The sequence below is a fragment of the Cyprinodon variegatus genome, unplaced genomic scaffold (assembly GCF_000732505.1).
Source record: "Cyprinodon variegatus isolate N-32 unplaced genomic scaffold, C_variegatus-1.0 Scaffold552, whole genome shotgun sequence".
Taxonomy (NCBI): Eukaryota; Metazoa; Chordata; class Actinopteri; order Cyprinodontiformes; family Cyprinodontidae; genus Cyprinodon; species Cyprinodon variegatus.
In genome coordinates, this window is record NW_015151005.1 from 30,251 (window position 1) to 42,743 (window position 12,493).

The 12,493-nt window shown below is 37.9% G+C and overlaps 1 protein-coding gene across 1 annotated transcript in view; it reads left to right on the forward strand.

Moving 5' to 3' along the window:
- The first annotated feature begins 2,294 nt into the window (after window positions 1-2,294).
- Window positions 2,295-12,493, forward strand: part of LOC107095492 (plexin-A4) — a 121,742-nt gene continuing 111,543 nt past the window's right edge. Inside the window, exons 1-2 of the mRNA XM_015391615.1 lie at window positions 2,295-2,360; window positions 10,845-10,973. Coding sequence (XP_015247101.1) covers window positions 2,295-2,360; window positions 10,845-10,973 — 195 coding nt within the window. The remainder of the gene's footprint in view (window positions 2,361-10,844; window positions 10,974-12,493) is intronic.

The following is a 12,493-nucleotide window of genomic DNA, read 5'->3' on the forward strand; positions in this document are numbered from 1 at the left end:
TAAAACAGAAGACGGAGTACCTTCTGACAACGGCATAGAGAATTTGGTTTATACCACATATAGTACCAACAGGTCTTTCAGAAATCATTTAAAAAAATGTCAGAAGAGATTTAGAAAGAATTTAGATATGAATATGTGTGCACACTAAAGAGATTAATAGAAAAAAATGTGTATTTAAGATAGAAAAAGGGAAGACATCTTGGGGATATAACAAAATAAAGAAAGGTAGCTCTCATAGCGAAACATTGAAAAGTCAGTGATGGCGACAGAGCTGACAGCTTGCAGTCCAAAGGTCAGAAGTGTTCTGCAGATTGAATTGGCTTTAAGCCTATAGCTATTTCAGACAAACTCAAACATCTGAAGTTGGTGCAACAGGGAAAACGAGCAAGGGGACTGAAATGAATAACAAAAGTTAGGCTGTGTGCCCCCCCCACTTGGTCACACCGCTTTAAGGCAGATCAGCAGCAACAGCAATGATAGCAGGGAGACCTGTCACTCATCCTTTAGAGCCATAGGGGAGATTGAAGAAAGAAAGCAGAACGGGGGGAGGAATGAGCCAAGATGCCTCCAGACACTTGTCCCCTTTCACGATCAACACCATCATCTCTCACAATAAAATTCTTGTCCTTCTCTTCTCCTTTCCTCGATCTTTTTTCTGCTTATCTCTCAGCAGGGGATAAGATTTGATTAGTAGGTTGTCTGTAGCTGCAGGCTACCATGCAGCACACCTTTAATACCACAATGGTCAATCTCTGAGCCAGGGGTCCAATCCCGCTGTTGTTTAACATAATGTCAGATCACATGAGTCGTACCTGTAATAGATGCTTACAGAATTAGTACATTTACAGTGACTCTCAAAAGTGTAGATGCCTTATTAAATTGATGTTTGAACTGTAGCTTTAAGAAATAAGATGATGATAAAAGAGAACTTTTGTCTAACTTAAATGTCAGAATCACCCAGTCCAAAAATTGTAAGCAAATATTTAAAAGAAATTTGAAAAATTAAAAAAGATGGCCGCATAAGAGAGGACACCCTGAATTGAATGCTTAGTTAAACTAAGTTTTGATTAAATTGTTTGACATGTTTACATCATATCATGACTTTGGGATATTTCCCTATCTGACTATTAAATCTTTTTTAAAAGCTGTCAAGCTGTGAGGAGTAATTTAAGAAACCCACCTTCCACAACATCTTGTAAATCTTTTTCTGTAATTTTCTTTATTATAATGTTTAAACTCTGCTCAAATCGTGGGTAGAGACCTAACGATTTTGGATCAAAACTCACTGTCTAAAAAGAAGCAACCGGACTTGGTGGTGTAGCAGGGGTAAATATATCGAGGCCTTGATACAGGCTAGAGGTTTGAATACCATCATTTTGACATTTGCTGCAATATATATATATATGTATATATATATATATATATATGTGTGTAATATGCACACACATCAATCCATGTTCTTATGCTTATCCGGAGTTGGGTTAGCAGGGAGGCCCAAATATCCCTCTCCCCAGCCACTTGGGCCAGCTCCTCCGGGGGAATCTCAAGGTGTTCCCAGGCCAGCTGAGAAACATCTCCCCAGCGTGTCCTGGGTCTCCTCCCAGTGGAACGTGCCCGACCCACCTCAACCGGCTCCTCTCGACGTGGAGGAGCAGGGGCTCTACCCTGAGTCCTCCCTGGATGATGAGCTCCTCACCCTATCTCTAAGGGAGAGCCCAGACACACTATGGAGAAAACAAATTTTTGCCTCTTGTATCCCGGGATCTTTCGGTCATTACTTGAAGCTCATGACCATAGATGAGAGTACGAACATAGATCAACCATTAAATTGAGAGCTTTGCCTTTTGGTTCAGTGATCTCTTCACCACAATAGACGGGTACCGTGCCCACTTCACAACAGACGGGTACCGTGCCCACTTGACAACAGACGGCACATCAATCCGCCCGTCGATCTCCAGCTCCATCTACCCTCAATTGTGAACAAGACCTAAAAATACTTAAACTCCTGTAATACCCATAATACCTATGGGTATTACATGCTCTCCAACTCCAAAGGAACTCTACCCTTTTCATGCTCAAGACCAGGCATCCCCAAAGTCAGTACTCAAGGGCCGCTGTCCTGCAGGTTTTAGAGGTTTCCCTGCTTTAGCACAGCCAATTATGATGACTGAAGTTGAGCAACAGCCTGTTAATCAGCTTTCAATTAAAATCAGCTGTGTTGGAGCAGGGAAACCTCTAAAACCTGCAGGACAGCGGCCCTCGAGGACCGACTTTGGGGATGCCTGCTCAAGACCATGATCTCGGATTTGGAGGTACTGATCCTCGTCCTGGCAGCTTCACAGTCGCTGCGAACTGCTTCAGTGAGAGCTGTAGATCACGACCTGATTAAGCCAATAGACCCACGTCATTCACAAATAGCAGATATATAAACATTTGTAATGGATATGTAATTTTTTCAATGTAATAAAGTTTTTTTTTTTTTCTATCCTGCATTTTGCTTAAAAAAAAAAAAACAAGTTTCTTTAGTGAAACTCAACAGGCAGGACATTGAGGACGTAGTATTCCTACAGAGCTTAGAGGAAGTGACAGTATGAATCTCTGTGGTTCCCTGCTAACAATGACATTTTCTTGATTTGCACCAACAAAGCACCTTCCCTCATAGTGCACGCATCAGGAGAAAGACGTTAATTAAAATCCTGCTGTGTAGCAGATATGCCTAATTGCAAACATAAAACAAAGGATTGAGAATTAAGGCATAGAATGAGTTCAGTTCCACTCTGTGGGGTGTTCTATTTTATTTTTCTTTGCTCACTCACCCTCCTACAGAGAGAGATAGGCTTGGGGTTGAGTCAAAAGGGAAGGAGGAAGGAAAGAAGGGTGATCTTAAAAGTACATTTAATGAGCTGAATGAATATTTAACTCCTAAAATGGAAAGCAGTGAAGCACCGACTCAGTGTTGGGCCTTTTTGGATAGCTCCAGGATAAAGGCTACTCATTAAATGTGAAATATTATGCCGAGAGACAATGTAGGTGGAGACATAACCCTGAAATTACTCATCCATGTGTCACACTGAGTGCTTGTTTCAGAAAGTGAACAGATTTGGTGCTTTCTTCATATTTTTCTGAGAGTAAAAACTTGAGATTATCAATTATACTCTTGGCAGTGAATAGAGAATGAAATGTGATCAGTTACATGAGCAGTGTTACACTAGCGTGGCACCCAGCGTTAGTGTGCAATGTCCTCATTAATACCCATAGATTAATGTCAAACCATCTGTAAACCCCCCTTCCTCCACACACACAAATGCATGCATACACATAGTGCATCAGTACATCTTGTATGGAGACAAGGTGCTAATAAAGGAGAAGAATTTGTGCTGTCATTGATTGGCATTAGCAGATGAAGCCAGTCAGCTTTGTACACCCCTTCCCTTCACCATACCATATGTTTCAGTGAGCTGAACAGATTTGGGAAAACAGACAGGCACCATCATAATGCTGTCTCTGGAAAGACAATGTGTGAAAAGACATATTGGCAATATTTCCTGACATTTTGTTTCTTTTCTACCCTCTTTCTTACAGTAAATGTTCTTCTCCATTGTCTCTGCAAATCTGGCTGTGTCTCTCTCTAAGCTTTTAATGCATGTCTTGCCCTGCATGATTGACTCGCTGGTGTTTTGCTTTGGCTGTTGAAAGAGGATGGAAACCTGACCATGTGTGACAGGTTGGGTTACATAGTCTTTTGGCATGTGGCTACAGTGTTTGCTTACTGAAAAGTTTGATATCTTGAATGAGTTGAGACTTGTGACCTTAAAAACAAAAGCACAAGAAACGTTGATGTACAGTGTAGGTCTAATTTCTTTTTACAACCCTTGAACTTGTACATGTTTACAGCATTCACAGCATAAAATATTGTTTGATTCTGAAGTGGAAGGAAATTCTACCTTTTCTGATGGGTAAAAATCTGTGAAGAACAGCATGGATTCAACTCCAGAGTTGATAGCCCTTTATACCCTCAAACAGACTTTCTTTACCTGTCATCCACATTCTATGACCTAACCGTTCCCCAAGCCCTGCAGAAGTAAAGCGTTCCCACACCATAATACTCCCACCACCATGTTTAAAGGGGAGCAATATGTGTTTAGGGTGAGGGCTTCTGAATGCAATTCAAAAAGATTATATTAGGATAGTTGTAGAAAGATACTCTCTGTGACTCCTAAAGGTAATTGGTTGCAATTAAGGTAATAATGGTGGTTTATACCTCTTTCAAAGCTTTTGATCATACTATGTTAATGTATTCTGTAATACATTCTGTAATAGTAAATTATGATACAGATGACTACTTTTAGAAAAAAATCTTGATTCCTCTTAGCTATAGAAATGTCTTTAAACTTGAATTTTACCCATGATTTTGTTTCTGAGGATTAATGATGTTTCTCACATAAATATTGTGAAATTCCAGTTTCCCAGCATGCCCCATGACTTTGGATGACATTCTGCTCCAGCCCACTCTCCTCTCCGTGTTTGTCAAACCAGTGATACTTTAGTCAGCAGCTTATTCTGGCTTCCTTTACCCATATTTTGGTCATGGTGTGTGTTCCAGCTATGGCGTGTTAGTATGTGAGCAATGCTCGACAGACTGCAGCTCTGTGTGACTGTCTTCCTTTTACTGCTTCAAAATCCATGACATGGCAGTCAAGGGCAGAGTTCTGCACCGTCTATCACCAGCCTCAATCAGAGGCTCCAACATTTTCTCAATTACTCTGTGTTTACGACTTTGAACATTTATTCTTCTAAAGTTGTTTTGGCTGTCACAAGCTATATATCTCTCATGCTACAATGAAAGGGAGCGTTTTAGTTTTCTCTTTCGAGCGCTAGCATTACTTGATGGGTCTCTCTGACCCCCTTAGGAGTATAATTACGATTTTATTCACAGCTGTGGCCAAATGTTTTGAGACAGACAGGAATTTAGTATTTCTTTTATCATGACTTCTTGAGTCTTGTCAGATATATTTGGCATTTTTTTTAATACAGCATTCTAAGTATGAAAACAAAACTGCTTCAAGTTTATACAAATTATGTTAATACTCTGTGCTGAAAAGTTGGAAAATGGACATTTCTGCTTTTCATACCAGTAACCATCCATACCCGTAAATCTCAATGTTATTGCAGAAACATTCACACTTGTCTGCAGCTTTTGGTGAGGAATCTTCTGTAACTCAGTCTTCTAGCTGGTGATGGTTCTGGTAATTGCTAGACGTAACTATTTTTTATATTTTTTATATCTGCAGAACCTTCCTCCTTTAAGCTTGTGCTGATTTGATAAATTATTAATTTATAGCTCAGCATGTGGGCCCAACTCAATAAGTTGGAATTATTAAAAGCACAGTTTTTTATTAAACACCCATTATGATCTTTGATTTAGGTCAAATAACCATAACAGATACCCTTTCTTTAGAAAATTTAGCAGGAAATTTTCATTTAATATAATAATAATAATAATACAAGGAAACCTAAACTTGTTCCAAAATTCTTTCTGAATATTCTATAGAATATGGGAAAATAGGATTTCACTCAGTTTCAAAGTTTCAATCTCAAATGTATAATTTTTTTTCAAATATTTAACAATAGGTCATATTTTAAAGAGCAATTTTCAGGAGAAAGGGTTCCAATAGGACAGCATCTCTGTCAGCAGACTGTGTTCCTATCTACCCCTAGCATTTTGGCACATTTTTGAAACCATTCAAATGGCACAAATCTAGGCAATATGTTTTCCTCCTGCCAAATGGATTACATGCAGAGTGAAAGGAAATGCTATACACCAACAGTAGAAATTTGAATGGGGATAACCCTATGGTTTCCACACCAGAATGGATTCCCTGTTTGCATCACACCTTCTGCTAGCCATTTGTCCTATTAAGGGAAGAGTTTGACTCTTTAAAATGCTTGTATTTTTAAGAAAGCAGGATATACATTTCATTTGCATTTATTTATTTCTGTTTCACTGCTAAAAATATTAAGAATTATATATATATTTTCAAACTTGGAGTAGTATTATTGTCAAATCTATACTACATTAAAACATAAAAAAAAATGAATAAGACTATGGAATCCATGGAAAATAACAGGTTTGAAAACCTGCAATCAAAAACTTTCTTCTTTTATGGATTATTACTGCAGAGCCCACTCTTCTGTTCATTTGTTAACTTTACTTGTAGGGACTGCTCTACACCACTAGGGGATGCACTTCATGTCCAAATTAGTCCCTGTGGGAAGCATTACTTTGTGAAAGCAGTTATCTTGTATTTATTTTAGTGATTCATGTTTACAGACTTTTTTTAAATAAAAAAATGTAAATATTTTCACTGTTTTAAACTCCCTGCAAGCTCTGAGTAGTCAGTTACTTTCAGCAGACAGACAAGCTGTACAACCAATGCCTGAGTATATATATGTTGCTTACTCCACCCTGAGGCAAAAGAAAGTCTGCCTGGGAGTGATTATCTGTTAGCTTTTGTTAATGTGATAGTGCAGATTAGCATTGTAATCCATTTAGCATAGAGCAGCTAATCCACTTTATTATTGTTGAAAAGGAATCAGATAATATTGGATGGAACCACTGAGCTGCCTTAATGATTTTTGACTGATGAGAAATTAAGACGTTCTGTAATAATAATTGATGATTCCGATGATGAGCCCACGATTAAAGCATATTATTCCATGTTCACCTCACATCAGGGCAATAGTGGTATTACCTGCAATGCTTTATAAAGTATTTAAACCTTGCAAGCTTTTCAACATTTTATGACCTTATGCTGACATTTATTTATTTGTTGGACATTTATGTGATAGACATCCTTACAGACATGTTGGTGGGAAAAGTTAAAGATAAAAGCTACATGATTTTCCTCTATTTTACAGGTCAGTATCTGAAAAGTGTGGCATGCATTTTATTTTGGTCCTTCGGATCACTTTATTTGAGAACCGACTCGCTGCAGTTATTGCTGCAGGTTTTTCATAATGTCTTTACTGGGTTTAGATTTATTAAGATCTTTCCCAAAACATCAGCTTAATGATGCATCTGATGAAGAGCATTTGTTAAAGGCTGTGCTTCATATTTTGCCACAGTTTCTCAGTCATATTTAGGATTTTAATTGGGCCGTTACAGCATTAATATGCTTGGATTGAAATTGTTTTATTACAGTTCTAGCTACAGCTTTGTTATCCTACTGGAAAATTAATATCTGCCCAGTTTGAAGTCTTTTGCAGATTTAATTTGTTCTCTCAGATACCACTGTGTTTTATAGTAGAAATGGTAAAAATCAGGGGAATAAGCAGAGATAATATTCTGTAATCTTTAACAAATATTTAACACTTGACATGAATGCAGGTTTACTGAATTCATAGATTTAAGAGGGCTAAATATTAATGCAATGCTGTTTCATATAATATGCATTGTAATGTGTATTTTGGAGGTATGTGTTAAACGACTTTTTCCTTAACAAACCAAAAGCTTTGCAGCTACTGTTAGATTTATGAGTTGAAGGGCTTTAAAATGGCCATCAAATGTTTTTTATGAACTGCTGTTTTTTTGACAAACTCAAGCAGTCGTGGTCAAATCACTGGCATTCCCTTGTGTGCTCCCCTTTAGTCCCAGGGTGACTTAACTCAACACTGTTGCATGCTTGCAGACATGCGTTGCTCTCCCTGGTGGCTCGTTTGTTTTGTTGGTGGTCAGATCTAGGAATGATATACAGGAGCTTCCCATTGAAGCCTCTCTGCTCCCCGGTGACTGTGGATCTGTCCCAACACAATAAAACTCTATACTCAGCCACTGCTATAGACTGTCAGCCCTGAAACTCAATGCAACTCAGCACTTGGTCATTTGCCCTGGGGGTAATATGATATACTCATCTTCCACTGAATGCACACGCACACACATGCAGTTTTTTGTGGGCATATGCACATAAAATGAACTTGTCTAATAGGACAGATTCTATAACCCCACCTGCTGAATCTGGATTTGGCTTGTGTAAAAGTTTCTTTCTTCATGCCTCCTTCTCTTCTTTCTCTTGCCTATCTGCCTTCTGTTCTTTTTTGTGCAGCTGACCCCGTCTGTACAATGGGTCCCAGTGGAAGTGTGTCAGGCTTTGATAAAATGGAGCTTGAGGTTCTTTGTGATCAAGGTCACTACCTTATCCTAACAGGAGGCAGAGCAGGAGGGGAAGAATAGCTGGAAAACAAACAAGAAGTCAGACAGGGGTGAAATCAGGGTGAAGAAATTACATGTTGCGAAACTTGATATTTGAGGGACCAACAGGACAAGATCTAAATTGCAGCAGTTTAATAGAAAGTTTGTGATATTGTAGATGGCATTTCTGTAAAGACAAAAGTAGTGAAAAAGTTTGACCTGAAGATGGAAAAGCAGATTCTTCATTATTAATTTTACTTCCATCCATCCACCCATTTTCTGTCCCACCTCATCCCTGCTGGGGTCGTGAGGGGTGCTGGTGCCTATCTCCAGCTGTCAAGGGGTGAGAGGCGGGGTACACCCTGGACAGGTCACCAGTTCAAGTCCATCGCAGGGCAACACATACAGTAGACAAACACGACAAACAACCATTCACGCACACAAAGGACAATTTAGAGAAGCAACTTAACCTAACAGTCATGTTTTAGGACTGTGGGAGAAAGCTAGGGTACCCGGAGAGAACCCAGGCATGCACAGGGAGAACATGCAAACACCATGCTGAAAGTCCTGAGGCCAGGAATCGAACCCAGAACCTTCTTGCTGCAAGGCAGCAGTGCCACCCTCTTCATCACCATGCATCATTTTACTTCTTTTCAGTAAATAAAAGTGAAATGAAAATGATCAAATACATAATCTGTATATCAAAATACACAGCTTAAAAGATCATGCAGAATAAAATTCACGCTAAGAAACTTGGTCTTATGTAAAAGTGCAAATTGTTAGATTCCACTTTTAAGTTTTGAATGGTTTGCAATCCGGTTTCTGTAAAGACTTGAAATGTTACAGTTACTGTTTTAGAATTAAAATGACAATTATAGAGTTGACATTTTAAACTGCAGACTATATTACTTTAGCAACTACAGCTTTAATCTCAGCTAGCTTTAACAAAATCTCATAGTCAGGTGTATATTCTTGAACATTTTCCATCTGAGATCCAAAGGGTGCAAACAGTAGTAGTATTAGTACACAATGAATAAATGGGCAGGATGTAACATAGCAGCCTATGTTGTCTTTTCAACTTTCCTGATATCTGCTGAAAATCTTACTCTCTCAGCCAGAGTGATTCAAAGATTGACTTATTCATGTCTCTAGTAGTGTTGTTCATCCTTGTGCTTCTTTTAACACCTCCCTGATATATAAAAAAATAAATAAAAATCAGTGATGTGTTTGTACACTACAGAATGTGTGATTCTGTTGTGCTTGGTATGGTGCCTTTAGTGCTCATACAAATATTGGATTTCTGAGTTTCTGTCTGGCTATTTAAGCTAAACATCATTGGTCAGTTCCTAACTGCATGTATTTAATGTATATGTTGTGGAAACACGTTGAAAGATGATTAGTTGTTTATAATCCTGAATATTTTAGCTACTTGTACAAAGACAACAAATCTGCAGTGGTGTTTAAAGGCTCTACAGCTTCCTTGGTGCTAATTTTGGTTTTCTGGTAGTTTTTTTAGTTTATCTTTTGCTTGGTAAATGCAGGCAGAGGGAACACAGACAGTTTGTTGTCATAATCTTATCATAATTAAGTATGAAGTGACTCACCTTATCGTGGGCCATCTGCTTCCCGTCCAATTATCTCCTTTTCTTTCATGTTACCTGCAAATATTTCCTGCTGAAGAGCATAAAGAATTGCCAAGAGTCATCATAACTTTAATAAGACTTGGCTTACTGTACATGTGTCTGTAAGTCCACAAAGACCTATATCTGTGTATGCATGGAAGTTTACTCTGTAGAACGCTGAAAGCTGCTGGAGTAGGGTTTTTTGACCGATGTCTTTCTGCCAAACTAGAGGCAAAGGAACAGAGTGAGAAAATGAGAGGGGGGGATGTAAGCAGATGTCCTGGCTCCATTCAGACCATTTCTATCATATCGTATCACCCTTTTTTGCTGAGTAAACTTCCCTGGCAATTTATGGTGCATACCTCTTGCCCAGATGCTATATTACCTTAGTTGCTTTGGAATGACTCAGACTCTGATCTAAAAAGAGGTGTTGAATATGTGATAGTAGTATGTACTGCACCAAACAGGTTACAAGCTACAGAAATCAACGGTTAATAATCAAAATGAGTAGAAGGGTTAAAAAATATAGTAAAATAATAATTGGCCTTCATGTAACTATTTATAGAATAGAATAAAATAGAATGGAAAATCCCTTTATTGTCCGAAAGTGGGGAAATTGTGGTGTTACAGCAGCAGCAAAAGATTACAGTAAAAGTGGTCATAAAAAATATGGGCCTAAAAATTGTGTTTAAAAATAACAGCGTAAGTTACAGAGTTAAGAAAATAAACAGATAAAATACTGTACTGTACAGTATAAATAATATACAGCTCTGAACACTTTTATAGTAATGGATATGTGAAAAAAATAGCAGCAACACCAGAGATGTGCAAAAATGACAGCAGCATGTTAGCTGCTGATAACAGTTAGTTATGCCAGTAGTTTTACAGTGTTTTTTTTGTTTGTTTTGAGTGAACAACCTATTTTATAATCCTACAGTGAATGCAATAAAAGCAATGTTTGATAGTAATGAAGTAATGTTGAAAAAAAAACAGATTATCATTCTGATCTTCTCTCATTTTCTGGGATTTTTCAGATCAGGGTGGACGGTTCATCGCGTGCCCTTCAATATGAGACTGTTCACGCTGTTGAGGATGGACCCATTTTGAGAGATATGGCCTTCTCCTCTGACCACCACTACCTCTACGTCATGTCTGAGACCCAGGTAAGAAACAACAGAAAAATCATCTTAAGTCTTTTGCACTCACAATAATTATAACTTCTATGATGAGCAATGTTTTTATTATTATTCATGTCAGAAGTCATAGCAACCTTTTTCATAACAAAGATTTTATTATAGGATAGCATGAGAATAAAAACAGGTTAGATGAACCAATGTGTGCTTTTTCTTTATATAGTAGCACACTATGAGCAAGAGAGTGTAGTTTCTAAATTATAGGGAGATAAGAGCGGTACTGTGTATGTACGCATGTGCACAAGCAGATTTTCACCATCTCTTAGTGCCTTTGATGACATGGAATTTGGTGCAAAATAGCAGCACTCTGTGTAATGGACACAGACTGTGAACACCTATCCAAGACAAAAGCCCACCAAAATAGCATCACTAAAATTCACTCTAATCCAGGCTCCTGTAAATGACTGGATTTCTTCTGATGTTCTACATGAGGGCACAAAAGCATGGAGGCCCATTGATTACATTAGATCATAAATGGGAATGGCCTTTTTGGCAAGACATCCTCCACTGCACACAATAATGGCCCCACAGACACAAAGACCCGGCCAAAAATAAAGCGTAGCATTAACGGATCTATTTTAGAACACAGGTTATATTAAGTAGGACAACTATCCTGCTAACAGCATACAATACATTTTGTTAACTACACATATATTTGTATATGTTTTTTCTGCTTTAAGGGAAAAAAAAAAGGAACAATCGGTATTGAGATAGGAATACTGTATATCATCCCAACCAGTATTATCATTGTAGATGAAAAGTAACAGTTTTTATGAAGAACATATATGTATTATTTTTCATTTTAAAGTGGGAGTATAAAGGAAAAGTTATAAAATGCCTTCTGCGGATATTGTCTTGGCAAAAGTTACTGTAAAAAACTTAATTTAACAAGATTATGTTTCAGAGTGACCTATCCAAGGTCTGGACTTTAATCCAATCAATCAAATTCTGTACTGTATTAAATGTGCTGTTCATGCTGGAAAACCCTCTGTGGCTGAATTAAAATTTTCTCAAAGGAGAAAGGGACAGAATTCTCTGTAATAATGTTAGAGTCCTGTCGAGTTACCAAATACTCTCGTTTCCGCTAAGGTGGCCACAGTCAGTTATTGGGTTTAGTGTGCAATTAGTTGTTCACAGAGGGTTAGGGTGGTTTGGATAGCCTCTTTCCTTCAATGAATGAAATTAGCATTTCAGTTATTATGTTTATCTTTGTACGGTATAAAAATTTGCTAAACATGGTCATTATGTAGCTTATATGAAAAAAAGAAATCAATTTAGTGGTGTTTAAAGTAGGAAGGCTTTTTAGTAAATAGTCAATTTGCACAGTTGTAAGTCTGATCTCCTCTAACAGCTGAAGCAAAACAAATGGGAATTCACATGCACACAAGCAGTTAATAAAGCCAACATAAAAAAAAAAACTAAGTATACAAAACTCAAATCCAGTTCACAAATAATCTTAATCAACACCAAAGGGGTTTAAAGAGCAAAAA